Source organism: Calonectris borealis, chromosome 14 (assembly GCF_964195595.1).
Source record: "Calonectris borealis chromosome 14, bCalBor7.hap1.2, whole genome shotgun sequence".
Classification (NCBI taxonomy): Eukaryota; Metazoa; Chordata; class Aves; order Procellariiformes; family Procellariidae; genus Calonectris; species Calonectris borealis.
The window spans coordinates 21,270,967-21,294,619 of record NC_134325.1 but is presented as its reverse complement, the minus strand read 5'-3'; the positions used below and the strand labels follow the sequence as shown (position 1 = coordinate 21,294,619).

General features: G+C 56.9%; 1 protein-coding gene across 1 annotated transcript; it reads left to right on the top strand.

The window, feature by feature from the left end:
- The first annotated feature begins 4,895 nt into the window (after positions 1-4,895).
- On the top strand, positions 4,896-17,581 carry LOC142088381 (ras-related and estrogen-regulated growth inhibitor-like). Its single transcript, XM_075163678.1, has 5 exons — positions 4,896-5,036; positions 13,077-13,133; positions 14,628-14,701; positions 15,368-15,989; positions 17,360-17,581. Exons 1-4 carry the CDS (start codon positions 4,940-4,942, stop codon positions 15,851-15,853), a joined length of 714 nt encoding a protein of 237 aa, XP_075019779.1. The 5' UTR covers positions 4,896-4,939; the 3' UTR covers positions 15,854-15,989; positions 17,360-17,581.
- Positions 17,582-23,653: the final 6,072 nt, after the last annotated feature.

The window sequence follows — 23,653 nt, the reverse complement described above, 5'->3', positions numbered from 1 at the left end:
TGAGTAGGAGTTTCTCCGGGAAGTCCCCAGATGTGCTGTTGGGGATATGAACCCACCAGCTCCGGGGCCCAAGCCAACCTTTTCCTAAAGAAGTCAAGGATATATTTTTCTGCGTCATCTCTGAAGCAGTTGGTGTTGGATTGGAGGGTCACAGCAGTCCGATCCAGCCTGGTCACGGGAGATGGCTTTGAAGGGTGTAGAGCTGTTTTCTCTCAGAGCGATGCTTTCAGCTCCTGGTCTCAGCAGGAGGGTCTGCGGCAGTACCTGGTTATCTGGTGATCCCCAAGGCCAGCACTTCACCGGGCTGGAGGTGAGCATAACACTGTGAATTGCAGCACTCTTAGGTTTTTTGACTTAAATCAAGGATGAAAAAGAAACAAATTTGCACAAGTTCTGGTCTAGGTCAGTCTACTCCTATCTCTGTTTTTAGGTAAGTGAAACAACGCAGCATTTTGGAGGGAGAGAAGGAAGTTGGATGCAAGCTGGCCAGAGATGTTTCTCCTTCAAAGCTCTGCGGTGGGCTATCTAAGCATATCATCACTCTACGCTTGGCTGGATTTAAACACTTACCACCAACAGGAGTTTTGGGTGGACTCTGCTGAATGCTTGTGTTCTGTCCTGAAGGCTAAAGAAGTGCAGGAGATCATCTTAATGGAAATACTACCTCTCCCACGCCTCTGTGGGCTCTGCTGCAAGAACAGCACTCTCTGTTCCTGTAACACTTCTATGTCGCAGAGCTGGTTTGGTGAGAGCTGCCCTTGGATGTGTGGGCAAGTGTCTAGGTATGTGGTTGTGTCCTCCAGCAAGAGCCTTTAGAGGTTTAGAGAAGGAGGTCAGTGAGGGTCAAAGGACAAAAGATCGGTTGTTGCCTAGGGCTCTGTTTCTTGAGCTTGATGGACTTTGTGTAAGGTCACCCCAGAGCTGAAAGGTGCTTTCTCTGTGCTGAGAGCATCTACCATGAATCTCCCGTATGGTTTCTTCTGGGTAGGGTAAGGCTGAGCCTTCCCTGCCTTCAGTCCACTTCTGTGAAACCTTGTTGGGCTATATAATGTCTTTGAAATGCTTAACTGTGCCACGGCTGATCAAAACTGACCAAAGAGGGGACCTGTGTGGGCCAAGGAGGACGCTCACTTGCTAACTGCTAAGACCAGTCTAAAAGGCCTGTTGAAAGAGTCCCAAAGTCCAGCCTGGGATCTCATCACTTGCTAGACATCGTAGCAGGGCTGTTTAGGTTTTCCTTGAGGGCAGATCTGTCTTTTTCCTGGGCACTGGAAGAAGAAGACGAGACAGAATAATTTTCTCTGCCGTTGCTGAGAGGCTTCTCAGTGGAACAGCTCTGCAAGGGGAAAGGTTGGGGGTTTGGGTTTTTTTGATGTTCTGAATATGTGCAACTGGGAACAACTCTGTGACTGTCTTTTTTTGGGGGGAAGAGGGAGGTGGGCTCCAGTGTCTCAGCTGGGCTCTGCTGGCTTGTTCTCCCTGACATTCTTGTGCTGTTTCAGCTGAACGCGGTGCTGAGGCTCAGCTTCGGTCCTACCCACGACATGGTGGTGCAACAAGAGCTACAAATCTGTCACTGGTCAGAGAGATGAAGCCGTGACAAATCCAGGATCGGCTCTACAAAATCTTGCAGGAATGTGATGCAACACAGCTGATGAGAGCTCATCGATTCCCATTTGTTAGGAAAAAAAACCCACAACATTGGAAAGGGTAACCTCTTGCAGACTTAATGCTTGGATATTAGTAACTATCAGTAGACCTCATCTAGCAGAGCTGTTAAATCATTTTTCTGCTGTTTTATACCCTAAGGAAGGATGCATACGAAGATGGTTGGTTAGCACTTTCATCGGGGGAGCTCACTGAACACCGGCCTGGTGCACAGAAATTACTTAGACCTGGTTTAACAGCAGAGCTGATGGAAGAGCAAGGACCTAGCCTCAACCCACCTAGGTCTTAGGGACACTTCAGCTAAGCTTAGCAAAGCTAAGAGTGGACTTAACCTAGTCTTCTGCTGGAAGCAGAGGTGAGTTTTAAGCACCTGCTACAGGTGAGGTGGCTCCTGGATGCATTTACCACAAGTTGGGATGAACCCAGGCCGAAATGTATATGGACCTTACGCAGGGCACACAAGCGCAGGAGCTGTGCTACGTAGCCCTGATCCCTCGCACCATAGTCGTGACGGCTTCTGGTGGCAAGATGACCGACTTTCAATTTCCCAGCCGAAAACCCTCTGGCATGCTGCCTCTCTTCGGCTGAGCCAACCGGTGGCTTGTTCTCTGCCGTCGGAGTGGGAGATGTATTTCACTGAACATCGGCTCTCTGCTCCCGGCTCCAGCTCGCAGAGCTCAGCAGGATGCGCACGCTTGCAAAGGGAGGAGAAAGGGCAGAACTGAGAGAGAAATCGCCACGAGGCAGCGGGCTGCGGGTGATACGGGGAGATAAAGCAGCCCTTCTTTACAAGCAGGACCCATGCTGGAGGCTCAGGGCTGCTCGTGCGTGTCGGCACGTGCATCCCTCTCCCTCCCGACGGAGCTGCGTGTGGGAAGTGACGGGCTACCGTGGCGAGGCCGTGAGTGGTGGTGGTTCAGCTTTGCAGAAGAAGAGGGGAGGTGAAGTGATTTTCCCAAGGTGATACTGGAAGGCTGTGGCAGGGCTGGCACGTGAATGCAGCTATGCTGATGCTGTGCTTCAATTTTAAGTCCATCCTTCTTGTATGCTTGTTCCCGCATCCCTGCAAATCCGTGCCCTTCTAATGCAAGCAAAATTAAGGCAGGTAGAGATGTATAGGTTAGGACTGCTCGGCTTCCAGCATGGCACAACAAGGCTGCGGTGCTAATTGCTTTACCAAGAGGTGAGGGCAGCATGCTCCTGCTGCGAGGGCCTGGCACAAGAGGAATCTGAACAGCCCTGGGAGCAGTGGAAATAGTTATTCTGGATTCCTCCAGCCAGGAACCTGCCGACCAGTTCCTGCCTTCCAAAGTGCCAGGGTTGATTTTCCATGAAATTTGACCTTTTTTTGTCACAAAACTTGCAGGCAAAGAATTTTCTCTGCAGCTTCTCCCTCACTGTCAGATTTGGCTGAAATTGGGCAATGTATTCAAAAATGGTATTGAAGAAGACAGAGGACTTGATTGCAGACATCTCATTTCCTTAGGAAATCAGGCTAAAAATAGGAAAGGAACATAACGGAGACTTCTTTTTCTTGACACACCCCCCTTCCCCAGCTGGGAATCAGCTTTTGTCCTGAAATCTGAGGTTTATTGCTTTTACTGTTGTCTTCTGGGCTCCAGATGTAGTCAAGCCGTGAACGTGTCTCTTGGCAGCTTTGGAGAAACAGTGCAGGAACAAGGTTGTCGCGAGTGGCTGATGCGCAGAAAGACACACGTGGGGAAGCACACACCAGCTTGCGATGGCAAGATGAATTTCTGGGTGAGGTCTGCTTGCTCCCCAAGGACAGCCCCCGGGGCTCCCCCAGGACAGTCCCTGGTTTATCCTTCTCTCCAGCCAGAGCTTTGCCCCGGCGGCATTAACAGCTACGGCTCTCCCGTTGGCGGCAGCAATGCTTTAGAGAACCTTCTCCCCATTCAAGGTGAGACACCCACTTAGGCGCTGCTTGCATGCTAATGTCCTCTGTAGGCATCAGCGATGTTTACTTTCAACACATGATACGGACTATAAATATTGGGCGGGTTTCATGTTACTCTGAGCACCGTCCAAGGCGGTGCGGATGGTCTGTGCTCTGTTGCAAGCAAAGTCACCCGAGATGGTCAGGCAGAGAGATCCCCATGCCAGAGAAATGACTAAAGCCTTCGGAAAAGAGACTGAATCCCTAGCGCAGGCATTTGACTGCTCCGCACCCTTGGTCAGGTCTCTTCTGCTGGAGTTTGCAGTGCTGGTGTCATCTGTGCATCTGTGCCGCATAGGCAAGCTGTGTCCTGGAGTTTGCTGAAGAGAGTCGAGATGTTGCAGGTCTTTTCCCTTCTTCCCAGTGCTCCGTGCACCCACAACACACACCCATGCTCACTCGGGCTGCTGCTCTGAGCAGTTACACATTACCTGTGCCCACGCTTGTGTATGCACACACACACATAACCCCCGCTCTTGGGTACACCCTTACACTGTTACTTAACAGCCTGGCAATGCTGCTGCACCAAAGCACATGCAAAGTTTGGTTCCAGGCCTGATGTGAAGTCTTAGCTCTTTGATATTGATGGGGATTTAGTCGCTGATTTGTGGGGAGTCAGGATTCACTCCTTACTTCACTCGTGGTCGAGGCAGGGGCTGGGCAATGTGCTACCCCCCGGCCGTGCAAAGCAAGCTGGGTCTGCCCAGCCGAGATTGGTGAGGACCACCAGTGTGCCTGAAAGATGGGACGAGGGGCAAGACTGGGGGCTAAGCAACGTGTCTTGGCTTTATTAACTTGTCTTGCACGCAGAATTGGCCGAAGATGAAATCGTGATTTCATGTAGGGACTGGGGGGGAGGCAGCACCCTGGCCGTGTTTCCCCAGCTGGGGAACTGTTGCATGTCATCTCCACTCTTTCCTCACTTTGCCCCCTTCTAGGTGAGCAGCTCTCCTGGCCAGCAGCTGCCTTTCCTCCGGCGAAGGCCTTTCCCGGCGAGACCCACCCAGAGCTGCCTGCGTGCGGGGAAACTGAGGCACGATGCCCCTCTCCCAGCTCCTCCGGGACGAGGTAGGGGCCACCCCCGCTGCCTGACCCCGCTGGCCTGGGGGCCACCACCTCCGCGGGGAGGGGGAGGAGGAGGAGAGGCGGCGGCGGAGGTGGGCATCAGCTGGGGACCGCCTGCACCGAGCCCGGGGGCTGAGCCCGGCCCTCGGGGCGGAGCCGGCGGTGCAGCGCCCGGCGGAGCGGGGAGCGCGGCGGAGCTCCGCGGAGCCCCGAGCAGCCCCGAGCCCCGGCCCCGACCCCGGCCCCGGCATGAGCTTCCCGCGGCCCCTGCGCCGCTCCGTGAGCCTCAGCCCGGCCCGTACCCTGCGCCTCGTCGTGCTGGGGCAGAGCGCCGTGGGCAAGACAGGTAGGACGGGGCTCCCCGGCATCCCCCCTGCATCCCTCCGGCATCCCCCTGCATCCCTCCGGCATCCCCCAGCATCCCCCCTGCATCCCCCCGGCATCCCCCAGCAACCCCCCTGCATCCCTCCGGCATCCCCCCAGCATCCGCGCCCCCGGGTCTCTTCGCCGGGAAGAGGGGTCGGGCCCCCCGGGGCTCCAGCCGGGGCTGGGCAGCAGGCAGGGGCTGTTTCGGAAAGCCGGCATGGGGAACGAGCTTCTCCAGGGCGGCTGCGGCATCGCCCAGGTGGACCCCCGAGCCCGTTGTGTTTAAGGGCACCAAGTTTCCCTCCCCTCGAGTTTTAGCAGTGGGCGCTTTGCAGCCAGGGGCTCGTCCCAAGGGGGGGGTTCCCTGCCAAAGTGGTCCCTGGGGGGGACGTTGCTGACCATGGGAGCTCTCAGGACTGAAAGCTGAGCTCAGGTTTGTGCTTTACTGGGTACTTAGAGTTTGCGGCTCGTTTTTAGCAAAGGGAGCGGGGTTTGCAGAGCCCCATGTTGCAGTGCTGGGTTTAGTTTTCCTTTAGGAAAACTCCCTTTCCCTGCACTTTGCTCAGTGCTCTCCATCTGCAGCTGCCGGGGTGGGGATTTGGGATGCTGAGCCAGGAGCACCTGAGCTCTCTCCTTCACCCCCACTCCTGCCCGGGCATCATCCTTCCACCCCTTCCCGCTCCTCTATCCCGGGCTGCGAGCACCCGAGGTTGAAGGCGTCCTCTGCTCCGTTTCTGCGCAGCATCCAGTGTGCCAGGAGCGGGGTCGAGAGGGGCCGGTCACTGGCAAGGAAAGGTGCGCGTCTGCACGGATCTGCGCTCTTTTTATTGCAGTGGGGCAGGGGAGCAGCCATCCACGCAGAGCTTGGGGGGGGTACAGCTGGGGCTGCCATGTCCTTGGGGACAGGGCAATGTTGGCCTGCCACTCTGGAAAAGGCATAACCTTTAAATACACTGCAGCGGTGGCACCTCTGCCTGGCTTGTGGCCAGCAGCTTTGGCTCTTGGTGCTGTTGAAGTTGCGTTTCCATATACAGTAACCGGCGAGCCTCTTGTCTTGCTGGCTGGCGAGTTCCTCTTGCCCAGTGTTAGTGAAAAATCATGATTTCCCTGATTAAATTAAAGGAGGCAATTCCTAGATCTCAGTTAGCAGCCCAGGAGTGGGAGCATGGGAACGTGGCTCCGCTCCAGGTGTACCCAGAGCACCGGCCGGGGTCCGTGTGCGGTGTTTGCCTCGGAGTCCCTGCAAGCAGATGGAGCCGCGAGCGATGGTTGTACAAAGCGTATGAAGCGCTTCGGCTCGCCCCCCACCCCGGCCTGCACATACGCACTTCCCCCGCCGGTGTTAATCCCATCCGGTGCGGAGCGGGCGCCTGGGAGCCGTGAGTCCCTCCTGCGGGCAAGAGAGAGGCTGTTGTGCCTCCTCCGTAGGGTCGGATCATGCCAAGGGTCTTTAGAGGTTCCTCCAGCCGGGTTCGGCCCCGGTGCCCTCGGTGGCTGCCGCAGCACGGCTGGCTATCGTGCGGGACCGATCTGCAGTGTCTGCCTCGTGTCGCCTCAGCTCCGTGGGTGTCTGCAACCTTTGTGCCCTTCAGCAGCGCGTTTTTGCTGTCCTCTTGGGCTGTGATGGTAACACAGGCCATGAAGTCAGGGCAGAGGGAGGCAATCGATAACCTGGCTCCTGCAGAGGAGAGACGGAGTGTGTCAGGAACCGGGAGCAGCCCCCGGGAATGGCAGGCACACGATCCCCCGTGGGCTGGCAGCCACCCCGAAGCAGGTCTCTCCATGTCCCTGTCCCCCTGGGTGCTGTGCTGCATGTTCTGTCCTGCAAAGGGACAGCGTGTCATCTTCTCTGGGTGCTGTGCCCGAGCTGCCGGGTCCTGCTGCCTGCGAGCCCCTGCGCCAGATGGGGCCGGGGGCGAGGAAACCTCTAAGTGCTTTCGCCTGCCCGGCGGAGCAGTTAACACCCTGGGTAACGGACCGTGAGCCCCTGGCCTGAGGGACCCGGCGCGTGGCACGCGAGGAAGGAGTCAAAAGCATCAGCATCATCGCTGGAGCTCCCGCGGGGCTGGGGAGGATGGGCTGCGGGAGGCGGCGGGGTGCTGGTCCCCAAGGCAGAGGAGAAACAGGGCTGCCCAAGCTGGCCCGGAGAGGAAGGGCGCGATGCGTGGGGATCCCCCGTTTTGGGGAGGGGAAGCAAGGGAGGGTGCAGGCGGGTTTCATCCGAACCCATCCCTGAGCTGCCAAGCTCCCGGTCCTGGCAGGATGCGAGTGGGCGCCATGCCGGAGCATCACCCGGGCGAGCTGTTGGCATCCACCCCTTTGGGAAGCAGAAGCCAGGTTGGGAGAGCTGAGGGGGCCGAGGTGTGTGAACAATCAAAAGGGCAATTAAAACCTGGACAGCTGCAAAAGGGAGAAAAAACCCTTCAGTTCTCAGCAAAAGAGTTTGATTCTTCGGAGCAGTTTGGAAATCTTCAAAGGTGATCCGAGGTCCCAGATCCTCCGAGCGGGGACGGGTTTGGGTGCAGACCCGTGGCTAACCCCGTTGGTAGTTTAAAGATCTGGCCCAGGCTGTGTAAATCACCTGCGGGAGGGTGTAAATCCAGCCCAGCCAGAGCTTGCATTATCTTCTGTCTTCTGCTGTTGATGCTAGCCAGTGTAAACTTTGCCGTACTTCAGAGGAAAGCTCTGCTTACAAAACACGAACCGAAGATGAATTGATGCTGTAAGCCGTTACGCTCGCAAGAGAGATGTGTTATGCAGCAGCATAAACAGAGCAGCACGTGGGCACGCAGGGCTCGATGCAGTCCTGGAGGTACCCGGCCGGTCCCCGCAATGGCAGGTTAATTGCGCATCGAACCAGCCCGTAGTCATTCCTAGAGACCAAATTGAATATAAAATTAACCCTTTCAGCTTTGGGGCTCTCCAAGGAGAGCCCTTTCTGAGGTTACTTGTGTTCAAGATGGGGAAAAAAAAATTCCTTATAAGGCTGCGTGGATGTGCTGACGCCGCCCTGCCTGCATCCACTTCTTCCGATTGGCAGCTTCGCTCGTGTTCTTGCGCTCCAGCCAATTTTTAATCAATTTAATTGGCTCCTCTTCTCGTACAACACCATGCGCTCCAGCTTTGGGTGGCTGCCTAACATATGACACAGAATCAGGTGCTTTCTAGAAATTGAGCCTGACTTGTCTCGCTCTCCCCCTGATAATTTTGTGGCCTCTTTGAAGATGCTGATACACACCTCCTGCGGGATCCTTGGCTATCTCCGCAGAGCAGTTTTGCTAAATTACATGCTTGTTCCATCAAATTCCTTCTCTGACGGGCAGGGCTTGAAACCCAGAGGCGGCTTGGAAAGTGAGAGGGTGGTGAATCCCCCAAGCAGGAGCCGGGCAGGTGTCGGAGGGCAGGAGAAGCTGCCTGGGGCAGAGCTGCTGGGGCTGAAGCAGCAGAAAGCCCGGCTCAGGTGGGAAGCCACGTTCCCGGGGCGAACGCACAGATCCTGACTGGCACAGTGTGGGTGTGCAGGGGCAAGAGGTGGGGAACATCTGCCGATGGCCAGCTGGGACAAACTGAATTTGCATGGGGAAAGCAAGCTTGGTGTGGGAGTGCATCATCAACGTGTGTTAGCTTTTCATCAACAGGTGTTAGCTTTTCATCAACATCTTGTGGTTTTGAGGGGGTTTAATACCCTATCCTGGCTTTGGTGAGGTTTATTCTCCCTTCAGACTCCTGCTCTGTTTCCTTAAGCCTGGTGTGCAGCTTCTCCGTCCTGTCCCTCCTGGGCTCTGCACTCCTGCCTTGCTCTCGCTGTTTTTTTTCCCCCTTCCCACGCATTTCCCACCAATTTCACTTTCTGCTCCTGTTGCCTTCCCAAGCCAGGTCTTAGCCTCTCTGCTGCGTTTTGCTCCCGTCCCTTGCACAGCCTGCTCATACCCATTACCGTCATTAACACCTTGAAGGGCTTAAGCATCACTTCCATTAGCCATGCTCCCCGCTCCCTTCAGCCTCCGAATCACGGCAGAAAATCACCCCCAGGCATTGACGGTGCATTTTCAAAGCAGCTGCGTTGGAAAGACGTTATATACAAACGGCGACGCGGAGGGTTTTGCTTTGCACCAGTGCATCTGCAGCATCAGGCGCGTGGATCGGCTCCTGAGCACCAAGGCAGCCTGGAAGGTCGTCTGAATTAGCTTAGACCTCGAGGACCAAGTGTGAAGATTAGTTGTTGCCTCACTCTTTCCAAAGGCAAAGAGCAAGGCGTTTCTGAAACAACATCTGAGAGGGTGTTTGTGCTGCTGCCGGCTTTTCTCCCTGAAATGCAGCTCTGTAGGGAAGATCCGAGGGCGAGAGGAAAGCTCACTCGCTCTGCAACGGTGGAGAGCTGCTTTCGGAGATGCTAGTGCTTTCCGAGTCCACCCTGTTGCATCCTAAAGGCAATTCCCTGCAGAAAGATATTCCGGTAGGCAGGGATGGGGATGAAGGCAAGTAGAAAAATAAGCCTTTGGGCTTGGCCAGGAGGTCCTTCGCCAGCAGAAGGGATCTCGGGAGATGCAGCTGGTCACCTGCGGTGATCTCTTCTCAAGCCTGGTTGCTTCTCCCTCTGATGTGAAAGCTCCTGCAGTGCCGGGGAGTTGCAGGGACTGGGTCCTGCACCACTTCCTTTGATGTTTTCTGAGCAGAGGAGGTGTAACATTTGACCCTCCCGTTGTGTTTGCTCCATTGCTTTTTCAGCTCCACAATCCAGAGCCAGATTCCCGTAGCACTGCCATTACCGGGCTGCTCCTGAATTATCCCCCGGCAGCCGGGGCTGCAGAGTTTCTCCTCGGTCCGAGCCAAGCTGCAAACCACAGCCCCGGCGTGCAGCCACATCCCCACCCGCCTCCTCTGCCACCCGGTAGTTATCCCATCCTGGACGAGACGACCGTTTTAGCGAGCCGCCGCGGGCTCTGTACGTCGTGCCCTCGCTCTGCGCGTGGCTGAACAGCGCCTCGGCTTCGCTCTCGTTCCTCCTTCCCTGTGAAGGCCCAGGAGTCACCGCTCGCTCTCTGCAGTCACAGGCTCCAAGCCAAGGGTTTCCCTTGCCGGGCAAAGGAGTTCTCTTGCCGTAAGCCCCTGGTGTAGCCTGGGAGGCGAGTTCTCCGCTGCTGGTAAGTTGGTGGCAGCCAAGCGCCACCCGCTCCTCCTCGCCTCTCCAGTATCTCCCCTTCAGCCTGAGCATTGTGGCCTCCTCGCAGCTCTCCCAGGGCTTTTTTGTGGGGTGCTTGAGGCTGCAGGTGTGAAAAGTCAAGTAAAAAGTACGTCGGCTTTTCTTCAAAGCAAAACCACGTCTCCAGCCAGCTCTTCAGCGCCGTGTTCCTGCATCCGCCTTGAGATGCTGCTAGCCCCCCCGCGCTCTTCCTGAAACGAAGCCGGCTTGGAGGCATCTCACCAACGGCTTGGTAGCATCTCACCTGCTTCTGCCCGTCTTCACGAGCGCCAGTCTCCTCTTGTCACCTCCCCATGCCACCCAGGGTGCCGGCATGGGGACCGCGATGGTCCTGCCGTGGCCCCGGGGGCTGCTGCGGTGCCGGGGAGGCTTCCCCGTGTGCCGGCTCTGGAGCAGGAGACTCTGGTAACACCCAGCACTTACCAGGGCAGGGACAGATGCGGTTTTGTGTCTCTTTGGCCACATCGGGGACATTTAGCAAAGCTTGGTGCTCTGTTAGCAGGAGTGACAGGTATGCTCTGGCTGCCTCCCTGCCCTGTTCAGACCAGCAGGGTTTTCAGCACCTCCAAATTGCTTCGTAACTTAGAAAGCCTTTGCTTTTTCCCCCATTTCCCATTCCTGGCCATTTGCCAGCTGAGCCTCAGCCCTGTCCGCTGTCCCCATTGCTGGAAATACCCGTCTAGAGACCTGGCACAATGGCAAAGCTTTTGCTACCCCCTACGGAAAATATAAGGAGTGTCTGATTTTTTTTTTTTTGCAGTCCCCAGAGAGTTTGCCCACCTCAAACAAGCCCTTGCTCTGGAGCCGAGGTCTGTCTCCTTCAGCCTGGCTGGATGGAGAGAGATGATGAGAGGCAGTACTTCTCACCAGCGAGCAGAAAGCCCTTGCCATGTTTGATGGAGCTATCGGGCAAGCCTCCAGCCTCAGCAGACGTCCACCCAGCCTAGCATTAGAGTGTAATTTGGGCTTTGCATCTCCCGGTCTCTGGTGCAGGGAGATGTGGTAATTGGATAAGAGGGGTTTAATTGCCCGCAATGCCACGCTGCGCCTGCTCCTGCCTTTCCTTGCCCTTGCAAGGAGGAAAAATCGGGCCAAATGATTCAATCTCCACGTTGTTTTTGTGGCAGGGGGTTGCTTCGTCCCCCAGCATGCCGGAGAGCTGCCGGGGAGCAGGACTCCTTGCAAGGATGAAACAGTCGATGCTCCCAGCTTGTGCCCAGCATCCCCGTGCTGGGGACGTGAGTTGCGGGCGCAGGCGCGGCAGGAGGGTGACGTGTTCACCCAGGGGTGGGCTGGTCCTCGGGGCGTCTGCTCAGCTCTTGCTCCACCAGCTCCTAATGCTGCCGGGTGCCTTTCCAGGGCTGGTTTTGCTGCAACACATGGCTGGCGTGAGGAGGACCTCCCGGTTTGCCGTGCCCTGTGTTCCTCCGACTTTGGCTTTTTGATGAATTTCATGAGATTTGGTGCCAACGGCCTTCCTTTCTCCATGCCGTGAGCCTGGGTCAGGTTAAACAAACAGTGCTGAAATTCATGAGACCCATGCAGGCAGTTACACCGTCAGCGCCGGTGATACAGAGAGAGCGCCTGGCCCGGCACCGACTTGCCCCCACGTTGAGCTCGCCATTGGAAAGCGGTTGGCTGGAGGCCACCGAGGGGATCACTCACCTGGCATAAAACTTAAGCACGTGCATAAATCTTTGCAGGATCAAGGCCAGAAAATGCAATTTATCAAGCCCGACCGTGCAAGAAAGTGAACTCCGCGTGCGAGGAGCCGCCTTTCGCCTGCACGTCTGGGTGCGTTCGCGGGGTGCGGCTCTGCCTGGACTTTGCCTGCTGCCGTCTGCCGAGCACGGTGAAACGCCTGCGGTCTCGGCCGCCTCCTGCGGAGCCCAACCACCTCTCGCTGCCGCTTTCGGGGCTCCCGAGCTGCTGCGTCCGCGCGACCTGGAAGGACGTTTCTGACAGCAGCAGCGCAGGAGAGATTGGCTAACCCAAGGCGAGCGGTTGGGTTAGCCAGCCTCGGGGGGGCCATCGGTGCTTTCCGTTGCCGCTGGGCGCATTTCATTGACCTGACAACGAGCAGGCGGCTTTGGGCAGAGGTGCCTGGTGTGTCGCTGATGGAGCTGGGCAGAGACCTCTTCCCCTGCCTGGGGCATCCTGTCACACGGTGGGTTTCGGTCCTCGATGCAAACGTTTGCAAAGAAATGCAAAAACCATCTAGCCTTTTCCCGGGGCTCCAGTGCGGTTATTTTGAAATGCCCAATATCTACGAGCTCTGGAAATTTTTCAGGCTGCGTAGGAGAGGTGAGGTGCGAGCTGTCAGCCTGGGTGGGCTCCTGCCCGTCCCGACGCACTTGTCCCACATCGTACAGGGGTAGAGCAAGGCAGAGGGCAGCCTGCACGGGGCTGTGCCCTCACCCGAGGACTTTGCGGGGAGAAAAGAGGGCTTGTAACAGTCTTGGTCCAAGGCATCCACCCGGGCAACCGTGATCCTCTCCTAGTCTGCTTCACTCTCACCTTTTGCCACCAAGATCTGGCAATTTGCTGCATTATTGTAGGCTTCTCTGGTCATCGCAGGGCAGCCCCAGCCAGCACGCAGCAATGACCCAGCCTGTTTGGGCGCCTTTGAAGACACTTTTCCCAACCCTGCAATAACCTGGTCCTCACGGGGCCGGGTCTACAGCATCGCTGCTGGGATGTCTTCTCCTGGTGAGGCTGGGGCAGGTCTTTGCTCCATCCCTCCTGCCTCAATCAGCCGATGTTTCTCTGCAGTTTGATCTGACAAGCGTAACTGGGTTTGTTGTGGTTTTTTTACAGCATTGACCGTAAGATTCATCACCAGGAGATTCATTGGAGACTACGACCCAACCCTCGGTAGGTAAAGTCCTTTTTCTTACTGCCTTTGCTGCTGCCTCTGGCTCAGCCTGGAGACTCTGGTGCACCCAGCGCCGCTCCCGGCAGAGCCGACCCTGCTCCCAAACTCACCGTATTCCTTCCTCTTCCTCCTCGACCAGACTGGCAGCGGTCAGAGCCACCAGCCATCGTGGCACCTCCCTGGACCTTGCATCCCTTTTTCCTTTTCTGTTGTTTTGTTAAGGCAAAATCTGTTGGGGCGAGCCATCGCATCGCACAAGGAAGCACAGCGTGCTTGGTCAGCCTCGAGCAATTTGCTGGGAGGTGGCTTTTAGGGGGAAGGAGGTATCTAAGACACTGGAGCAGTGGCTAGTGCTTTCCTGTCTTCTAGGGGGTTTTTTTGCATTTGGGTTTGAGGTTTTTTGGGCACTGAAGTCTTGTCTTGCTGAGGTATCCCAGAAATGACCGGTTGCTGGCTGTGCATCCTTCTGCCTAACCCCTGCTGTCACCCGCTGGGCTGGGAAATTTGGGAAGTCTCTGTGTTGCTCTAACCCAGCTGGTTCACAGGGGACCCGAGGGAAAGGCTTGGTCTGAAAAACAACCCTGCCGTTGCCCCGTCTGTCCTTTACATCCCCACTCCTCGCTTGTTATGGTGAGCGATGCTTTTTTTCCTTGGCATGCAATTTGTTTTTCCTCTCTTCCTCCTGTTGGGCTCGCTCCATATGATGTGATAAAATACAGAGGCCGTACGGTGAGCGTACCTGGTGCTTCCCCGTGTTGGAGGAGGGGGAAGGTGCCTGGTTTACCCCGTAGACCCCAAGCCAAGCGGGTTCCTGCCCCGTAGTGCGGTGGCACACGAACCCGGCGTGACCGAGGTGCTCCATCTGCGCGGAGCGAGGCGTCGTCGAGCATGCTGCGCCCAGGGCGGCTGCTAAGCAGAGTGGTTTCATTGCCTGATGACATTAGTGAAGCTCGAAGCGGTTTTTGTGCTGGAAGAGCTGCCCGGGTGCACACCTCGCAGACGCTTTTATTGCTTGGTTAGGAAGGAGCCGCTCCCCGCTGCTTCGGAGTAGGAGTTCAAGGCCGGCTGGGCAAAGGGCTGGGTCAGGAGCACCAGCAGGGGCTCAGAACAAACCCCAGCTTTTCATACCCTCCTGCTGAGCCCCTCTTCCTTTGCAGAAGGTCACTCCATGACCCCTTTTTGCTCCAACGCCTCCGTCACCGTTGCCTTTTTATTTCCAGCAAGGCGAAAGCCGGCCGGGTGCTGGCTGGGGGTCTCCGCTGCCCGTCGGAGATGCTGGGCTCGATGCCGTGGGCGCAGGGCTGCCCTTCCCAGGCGTGGGGAGAGACAGGCTGAGGACCAGCTCGTGGACTCGAAACGGAGGCCACGTGGGCTTTAGGTTGCAGCCGGTGAAAATCGACTTCTCCAGCACGGCTTTCATCGAGGCCACCTGGGTTGTCATTTGCTACCCAGGGGCTTCCCTCACGCACGCTTTTCTGTCTGTCCTCCTCCAGAAATGATTTACAGACACATGGCCGTCATCGACGGGGAGATGGTGCACTTCGAGATCCTCGATACGGCAGGGCAGGTGAGCTCTCGCCGTTTCATAGCTGGCTGACCTGGAAGATACCACTGGGGAAGTGCGACTTGCCATTGAAGGCAATCCCTGCTCTTCCGCCAGCTTTAATCTCTTGTATCCGAAATATCGATCACGAGATGTTTATCTTGGAAAAAGGATGTTTTGGGAGAATTTATGTCTCTCTAACATCAATTGCAGTGTGGCTTCAGCAAATATTTTCCTATTCCCCTTACTGGTGTGCGGCGCAGCTCTGCTCCCTGCGTCGGAGGAGCATCCTGACGGCAGGGAGACAGCTCAGGGGAGCAGGAGGGTGCTGGGTCGAAGGAGCCACCAAGCACCGGGACTGCGGGCGATGGAGAGCCCTGGGCTGGCTTCCCATCTAGCAGCAGCCCTACCTTTGTGTACCTGCTTTAGCGGCACTAAATCTCCCTTCGTCCACATCAGGATGGGGCTGATTGCCGTCTCCATCTGTCATTTTGCCCAACCCATCAAATTCCTGCCCTGGGCTACGGAGTTGCTTTGCACATCACGGCTGTGTGCAAGCCCAGGGCCAAAAACCTTCCGGGAGATGGTGACGGGCCTCCTTGGGAGGTTTTCTAGGCTGCAACCAGCAGTGTTGGTATTTAGGAGGTGTTGGGGCTTCTGGTGTTAACAGGAGCTTGTCTGTCCCGGCAGGAGGAGGATTCCCTGCAGATAGAGGAGAAGATCAAATGGGGCGATGGCTTCGCCGTGGTCTACTCGGTGACGGACAGGTGCAGCTTTGACGAGGTCATGCGGCTGTGTTTCCTCATCAACCACATCCACTCCAGTCCCAAGCGGAGCAGCGCGGGCGAGCAGCCCCCCGTGGTCATCGTGGGCAACAAGAAGGACTTGCAGTTCGACAGGATGGTGTCCACAGAGGATGGCGAAAACCTCTCCAAAGCCTTGAAGCTTCCTTTCTACGAGATCTCCACCCGGGACAGCTATGAAGAGACCGTGGCAGTGTTCAACACCCTCTACCAGGAGCTCATGAGACAGGGGCATTTCTCCCCGGGCTCCTTCAAGAGGAGGACAGTGTCGAAGCTGATGGAGAAGATCCCCAAGATGCAAGCCAGCTCCACCTTGAACTCAGCGGGCCGGAGCCTCAGCTTTAACTCCTTCAGGGACTACATCCCCGAGTGAGCGTCCCCGGTGCGGAGGCAAGAGCGACGGCCGAGCCGGGGCCGAGGGACAGGTCATCCTGCTGCGAGGGCGCCCGCCGCTTCAGCCCCAGGGTTGAGGGGCAGCTCGTGGGCTGTGCTGGCTCCCGGAGGGGAAGGTGAAGAGGTGGGGAGGGTGGGATCGGGGTCCAACAGCTTTTAAAGGCCGTAGGTTTTTACACATGGGCTTTGCGTCAGCAGGGAAGATGTTCTTCATCTGTCTTACCCCTTTGCTCCCTCTTCCTCCTCCTGCATGGCTGAAGTCAGTAGCGAAGGTGGTTCGTGGTGACTTCAGTGGTGTTGGGTCAACCCTTGCAGGCTCTGAAGTGTTTCAGCGGGGATCAGACCCGGCACAGACACGTCTGTATGGGTTTTCCCGCTCCCCTAAGAAAGCTTGCTGGGTCTGTTTGTGCCCCAAAGCTTGCACCCACAACGCCGGGGTGACCCCAAGGGTCGCGCTGGCTCCTGGGCTGTCGTCAGCCATCCCCGTCCTGGGGAAAACGGCCATCGCTTCTGCTGCTCGGTGTCGCTGGTGGGTAAAATCCCCTGTGTTTAGTGGTGGCTGCTCAAAACCTTTCCAGCTTGGCCGGCTGCTCCGGCGGGGTGGTCGCTGCCCACGTCCGCCCCTCAGTGCCCCCAGACCCACCCGCCGCGTGGGTCGGTGGGCGACGGAGGGCTGTGTCCCCCTCTGCCTTTGCTGTGGCCCTCCCAGAAGAGCCAGGCCAGCCGGTTTGCCCGTCCGCAGCCACCAGCGTCCGTCTGTTGGAGCCCAGGGCTGTGTTCCCATCCCGGTTTTCCCCTGGGATCCCCGTGTCCCCCCGCCTGCGGAGGAGCTGCAGGGCCCCCGCTCTGCTGGAGCCCCTCCCCGTCCCTGGCGGCTCCCGGGCTGGCACCGGGGGCATGTTTAAAAGCAAAACAGGGATCTGTTTACAGTGGGGGAAAAAAGCCTGTTAAACCCTGGCTTTTCTAAAAAAGCATTTTTTAACATTTTGGGCTTCTTGGGGCGCTCTCCTTTAATAACACTGTAGATAAAATCCCGGGCAAAGGGCAGCGGAGGCGGCGGGTGTTGCTGCTCCATCTCAGGCTGAAGGCACCGCGTGCTCGGTGCTTTGCGGGGGTTTCTGCCTTCGCCGAGTCTGCGCTTATTTTATGTCTCCATCTCGCTCGGGGCAGCCCACCTCCAAGGGGAGGCAAATCAAACAGACTGCATTTCTGATGCAGATCGAAACCGTAGGCTAAGGTCACGCTTCTCCATCCTAGAGGAACAGTGTTCCTGGGGCAGCTTCTCCTCTTAATGCCTTTGCCCTGCAACTCAGCCGAGCGTAGCACGAGCAAAACTGCTGCGTGCCAATCTGAATTATGGATGCAACGGAGCCGACACCAGGAGGTGCAAATGATGCTCTTTGCAGGGACCCCCTTGTCTGCTTATTAATTGCCCTGTCCCCAAAGGGAAAATCACCATGGCCTGAGAATTTGTCTTTTTGCACAGAGACGGGGCAGCAAAGGCACGGAAAGCAGCAGGGTTTGCAGCTAGCGGCATCTTCTCCCTGCAGCATCGTTTCTCTCCCGCCCTCGCGCCTGATGCAGAGCGCTGCATTCCCGTTCGAGGTGACTGTGGTGTAACACGCTGTGACCCCCCCGTAGCGACCTATCGCATCGTCTGCTGCTGCGTCCTGTGACAATGACAATAAAAGCTGAGTTAGCAACCGCCTGCAATGCTCTCGTGCCTGCAAGCGCGGGGATGGGGTTATTCTATCGTGCTGTTTCCCTTTCAGGGAGACTGTAGCACAGGGGCACGCGGTGGGGAATACAGCCTTTAAGTTAGGGCCGGGCATCTCCCTTGCCCTCTGCCCGAGCCCCAGCACCGCGCGCCTTCCTGGCTCCCTCCACATCCCAGCAGTGGGGAAAGTGCGGGCAGAGGTGCGTGCCCGGGCAGCGCACACAGCGGGGCTTCCTCCAGAGCACGGCAGCCTGGGGCAACCGCTTATCCCACCTCCCCTCCCTGCTTCGAAACCCGCACGGGCACCCTGTCCCCTCCTGCAGCTCCCGAAGATGTTTCCTGGGGCTGCTGGTGTCTAGCCAAGGGCTTTCTCTCCAAGGGTTTCATTAAATCCCACTTTCCTTCATACACCCACATCCCTCCCGTGGGGTGAAAACGAACCCTGTCGAGGGGCCGGGCCAAGAGAGCAATTGGGGACTGCTCCTTTCCAGCATCTTAATTAAAATCCTGGATGCCCGCAGTGGGAAATGCCGCCGGGGGCTGCTGGTTCGCTCCCGGCTCTGCGTACGGCGAGAGCAAAACTGGGGGCTTTAAAGCCTTGGGGAGCTGGCCACGGGGAAGCGAGGGCTGGGGTTTTTTGTTTGTTTTAATTTTATTTTCTTTTTATGGCATTCCCAAACGAGCTGAACGCTGTGAGCTGGGCTTGAGGTTTTGTGGTCTGGCAGCCGGAGCGGGTGTTTGCTGCCCGGCTGCTCGGGGCTGGCTGGAAAAGAGCCGCTTTCGGGAGGCGCTGAGCCGGCTGCCGCTGCCGCGCGCCAGGGACCCGGGTCAGCCGAGAGCCAGCCCGACCGCGAAGCCGCCGGGACGGGGAGCGAAGAGCCCGGTAGCTACGAAGACGCAGCCTTCAGCCTCGCTCGCCAACCCCAAACCCAGCGGCTCGGGGCCGCGTTAACAACCCAGCTCGAGGGGGGTTAAAAACCCATTGGGATGCTGACGTCTGCTCCAGCCTTTCACCGTGCCACAGAGGTTTTGGGTGTCCCTGAGCACGTCACTGAAGTCCCTGACGTCCCCAGGGCTTGTCCAAGGGACCGTATTTCCTTGCTGGCTCTAGCTCCAAGTCGGCGCAATGCCGGGCACGGCAGAAACCCACGGCACGTTATTATTCAAATTAATACACCGTTATTCGGCACGGATTATTCAAAATGATGAATGAGAGAGGACCAGCTTGCGAGCAGAAAGCACAGCCAGCATCCTTCAGTGCTCCCGGCCTCTGGGAATAGAGGAGCGCTCGGCACAGCGGGGATCGCTGTCCTGAATTAACCCCAGCACTTTTTTTATAGCACAAGGAGTTCAGAAAGGTTTTTAGCCAAAAGCTCAGTGCGGTCGCTGCCGGCGTTTCAGCCCGCAGCCCCCTTGCCAAGGCCAGGAGGCAGCTTGGCCTTGCTCGCCTGCTATAATTAGCAAAAAACCTCATTAGAATCAGGCTCAGCTGCTCTCAGAGAGGCCAGGAGGAGCTCGTCAGGGCTGCTAATTGCTAATTACCGAAAGCCTTTAGTGGCTCTCCTGGGAGAGTTTCCCCTCTCAGGTACAAGGTCTTGAGGGTGCCGCATCCATCACGGGTGGGAAAGGGCTTGGGGGGGTCCCTCTGTGGGACCCAGGGCTTAAAGGTGCCCTTGGGGGTGATGCGCTGGGGCAACCCCGTAAATCCCAAATCCCTGTGGTGGGGGCTCTGCAGGGCTCAGGCAAGAGAGGAGGAGGAAGAAGAAGAAAAGGAGGAAGGTCTCTGCCTTCCTCGGAGCAGAGCCTGCAGCTTTAGAGGCTCGGGGAGGTGACTTAAACTTGGGTCCCCAGAGAGGAGGTGCCCAGACCTCCATTTTGCAGCCCCTTGGATGTGTGGGGCCTGTGGAGATGCGTGACCTGTCCTCCTCCTTGCTGAGAAGGACAATGCCATTAAAATAACACTTAAGGGGATTTTAGGGGTGGAGGCCAGGAGCGCGTGGAGTGGGGGCTGTGGTTTGGTTTGCCTTGGAGACCTCCAAAAAACCCCCACCCTTGGGGAGGGCCAGGCCTCAGGGCTGCTTAGTAGCCCCTGCAGGAGAGGGACTGATGGAGCGGGGCATGCGGCCGGATCCTCTGGGCAGGTTCCTTTGTGTTCTCAGAAAATGCCACTCCTGGGGACACGTGGGGGTCCAGAGGGTTGTGCGGCACCTGGGGGCCACCAGTCCTCCGAGCCCCGCGTCTGGGCTGTCGTGGCTCGGCTCCACGGAGAGAAGTTGAAGAGTTTTGGTCTCATCGTCCAAAAGGCATCTCCAGGACAGTGATTTAATTTGGCGAGCGGGTAGGCTGCAAATCTGCTTACCAGATTTCTGGGAAGCTTGGAAGAGGCGAATGAAACAGAAACGTCCTTCCCAAAAGCGCCCTCGCCTGCCAGTCACCACCAGCAGCGCCGAGCCTCCTCGGCTCGCCCCCCAACCCCTCCGCAACGCCTTCGCTGGAGGCGCGGGGGTCTGCGTATCGTCGGGGCGGAGGTCGGTACGTATAACTTTTTTCCCCCTACGTTTTACTCGGGTTGAGCCCTCCGGAGTGAGACAGGGCAGGAGCTCTTTGCACTGATGCTCAAGTCCTTATGGTACCCGCTCCTCTGCTTACACACCCCACAGGTTTTGGGGAGCTGCCGCAAAATTAAGCCAGCTATAGGGGCTGGGACTCAACCCCAGCAGCCAAAGTCTTGCTCAGAAAGGATAGGAAGGCTGATTTCAGCCGGAGGTTTGATCACCTCTTAGCAAGGGGCACAGAAGAAGCCTATAAGGTGGGGTGGAGCTGCGTTCTCTTTGCAGCTGCAGCCTTTATCATCCATCTTGTGCTTTTTTTTTTTTTTTTTTTTAAATAAAAAATAGAGGGTTTGAGCTTCCTGAAGGCTTTAACTAGAGGAGCAGTGTGTGGATCTGGTCTTGCTGCAGCCCCAACCCTATTTCTGGGGGCGAAGGGGGGAGCGGAGCCGCTGGTGGCATCTTCCACGCAGGTGCTGCTTTTAGACACCCAAAATAAGTGCAGCCTCTCCTCTAATGAATTGCTTTGGTTTCAGCTCAGAGCAGGAAAACTGAGATTGCCTGGGTGTTGCGATATTTTCTGGCTTTACGATGCCCGACCTGGGTGCTGGGTCTGGGGCTGCGGGAGGGCGAGTGCCCGATGAAGGTGGTTTTCCTCGGCACGGCAGGCTCCTCTCTCCCAAATTAGCAGTTTGAGGTGAGCCTTGGGCCGTGACTGTGTTGGGCACGTGGGCTCGGTCCCTGCCGCCCGCTTGCCACCCTGGATGTCCCCTAAATATAGGGCTTTGCCTGGGCTGAGAGGGGGGACAAGGGGTACACGGGGGCCGTTTCCATCCCATCGGCACCGACCGGTGTCGGCACTGGAGCCTGCGACTTCCCAGCTGCTTCCAACGGCCGCTGTGACACGTCCGCGGGTAATTCTGGGAAGCGAATACCTGCGGGGTGCTCCGTGCTGTCCCCGAATACCTGCGGGGTGCTCCGTGCTGTCCCCGAATACCTGCGGGGTGCTCCGTGCTGTCCCCCCGCCGCCCGCGCTGCTGCTGGGTGTGAGCCGCGCTGAAAGCTCGCGCAGGCTGCGGGGGCCGCAAACGACTTCTCCCGTCCGGGGGCTCCCGGCGCGGGGTGCGAAAGAGACAATAGACCCGAGCCGCTGTTTCCAAGTGCCGTTACTATTTATACGCCCACGTTTTCAACGCGAGTCCTGCTGCTCCTTTTATTGCCATTATAAATAGCTGCGAAGTTGCCTGGGAGTTCATGGAAATTTGGGATTGCTTTCCTGGGGGAAATCGGGGGCTGAGGTTTAGGGTTTTCAGGAGCTGTATCACCTTTTTTCTTTTTCTCTTCTTCTTTTGAACTGTTCAGTAGCTTAGCTGTAATAACCGGCACCAGGCTCGATAAGGCATGGAGAATTTCAGCACAGCCAAAGGCTTTTGCTGGCCCTGAAAGGAGAGGCTGGGAACTGCAACGGGGGGAAAAGCAAAAGGAAAACACCCACCACAGCGCATCAGCTGGCTTGCTCCTGGGTTTGATTTTAGGGCATCTCCTCCAGGTTAGGAAACAGCAGATAAACCACGGGCAGGTACCACGGGGGAGGTGAGGGCAGCAGGACGGGTACATCCATGCTGTCAAGCTCTGGGCAATCTGCTTTGGCTCATCACTGTATCTCCTGGCTTGTATATATAATGGAAAAAAATGTGGGTTTGGGTGTAGACTGTTAAGGTAACGTAGGATCCATCCCCAGAGTGAGAGCTTGACCAGAGCCTGGGGGGGAGGCTGCTCCCCCCTAGGGAAAATAGAGGAGAGACGCCAAGTCCTGGAGGCACATTGCTGCTCCCACCCGTTTTCCTTTGTTCTTGGCCAACCCACACATCTCTCTTCTTTTTTTTTTTCCTTTCTTCTTTTTTTAAAAAAAAAAATACTAAAAAGAAAATAAACAAGCACCCCCAGTGTAGGCTGGGCGTACTGCTGGGAAGCTGCGGCTGTAATCACTGGCGCTTTAAGGCTGTAGGAAAATATTGATGGTAAGGGCTGGTCCTTTCCAAGTGCAACCCTGTGCTTCTCACCTCCGCTGACACGCGGGGGAAACCCCCGTGCTGTGCCTGCTCCCTTTCAGCCAGCCTGAAAGGTAACGACAGGATTTTCAAAAGGATGCGGTATGCGACCTACGGGCACGCTGCGAAGGAAGCCTCTCCCACGGGCTGCCGACCCTAAATCCCAATGGGAATAAGCCTTAGTCCCTGTTTGGGTGTTTCACCAAAAAGCTTTGATTCCCGAGCTCTGCTTCCTGATTCTGGTGGGATAAATGTACTTCCAGCCGCCCACCCCATCCCCTCCCTGGACACCAGCAGCCGTAGGAGTTGCATCCCACCCGCCCCAGCAAAAGCCCCGGAGGGTTTGGGGTTCCAGCCCTTCGGAGGTGCCACACGTGTCCCTCCGCACCCGTGGGGCTTGGAAAGCCCAGCTGGGTGTAAAATGGGAAACTCGGGGTCTTTTCAGACCTGCAAAGTCAGGCGGGGGGAAAGATGCCCCGTTTTGCAGAGGAGGAGACTTGAAACTGTAAAAAAAACCTCTGCAAGAAGAGGGGGAGGTCGGCTTGCTGGAAACCAGGCAAACTGCCCCAAAATGTTTTTTCTCCTGCGACCAGCCAAGGAGAAGTGGTTTTTCTTGGCGGTTTGAGGAAGACTAACCAAGGCGAAGCGGGGCTTCAAGCTGTTCATGGGGGCCGGTCGTGCTACGATTTGTGATGGGCAGGAAAATTGGTAAAACCATTCCTCCACCCCCCAAATAAAAGGAGTTGATGAGGGGGTGGGGAGCGGTTCAGCCCAAAATCCCCCCCGCAGCCACCTATCTGCAGAGCTGGCGGGGGGCCCCTAATTTGGCAAAATATTGAGTTGCTGAAACCTCCGGCAGGATTTTTCCCTGGTGTGCAAGGAAGAGATTTGAGCTGCTTTTTAAGAAAAGCTTTTAAAAAATCGCCCGGTGTCCCTGGGATCCTGCCCGGGCGCAGCCCCCCGCCGTAGCCCGTCGCATCGGCACCGCTGTGCTAATAGCAACCGCCGGACTCGCCGTCCCTGGGTTTCTCTAATCCCGACTTGAAGCGATTCGCGGCCCCTCTGCCATCCCGCAGCCACGATTTAATCGTGCGCCGTGTGACAGAGCTTTGCCTTGAGCTGCTGCCGCTGCCAAATAACCCCATCGGCCGCCCCCCCCAGCCCGTTTTGGGGTGAGGAACAGGGAATTGCCGATCCCTCTGCAGCTTTTCTGAATTTTTAGGGCTACCACTGTGTCCCCATCCATCCCTCTCCACCCTGGACCAGAGGATTAAACCCTCCTGGTGCACTGGGGACCACAGCCCCATCCCAAAGAGCATTTTTCTGATCTTGGCCCCGTTTCTGGATGGTTTTTAGCCAAACGGTGCTCTCGCTAGGGCAGACGGATTTATAAAACCTGATAAAAAGAGTGGCAAATCCCATCCTAATAATTCGGTCGTCTCGGGTTTATGTTGTAGCTGAAC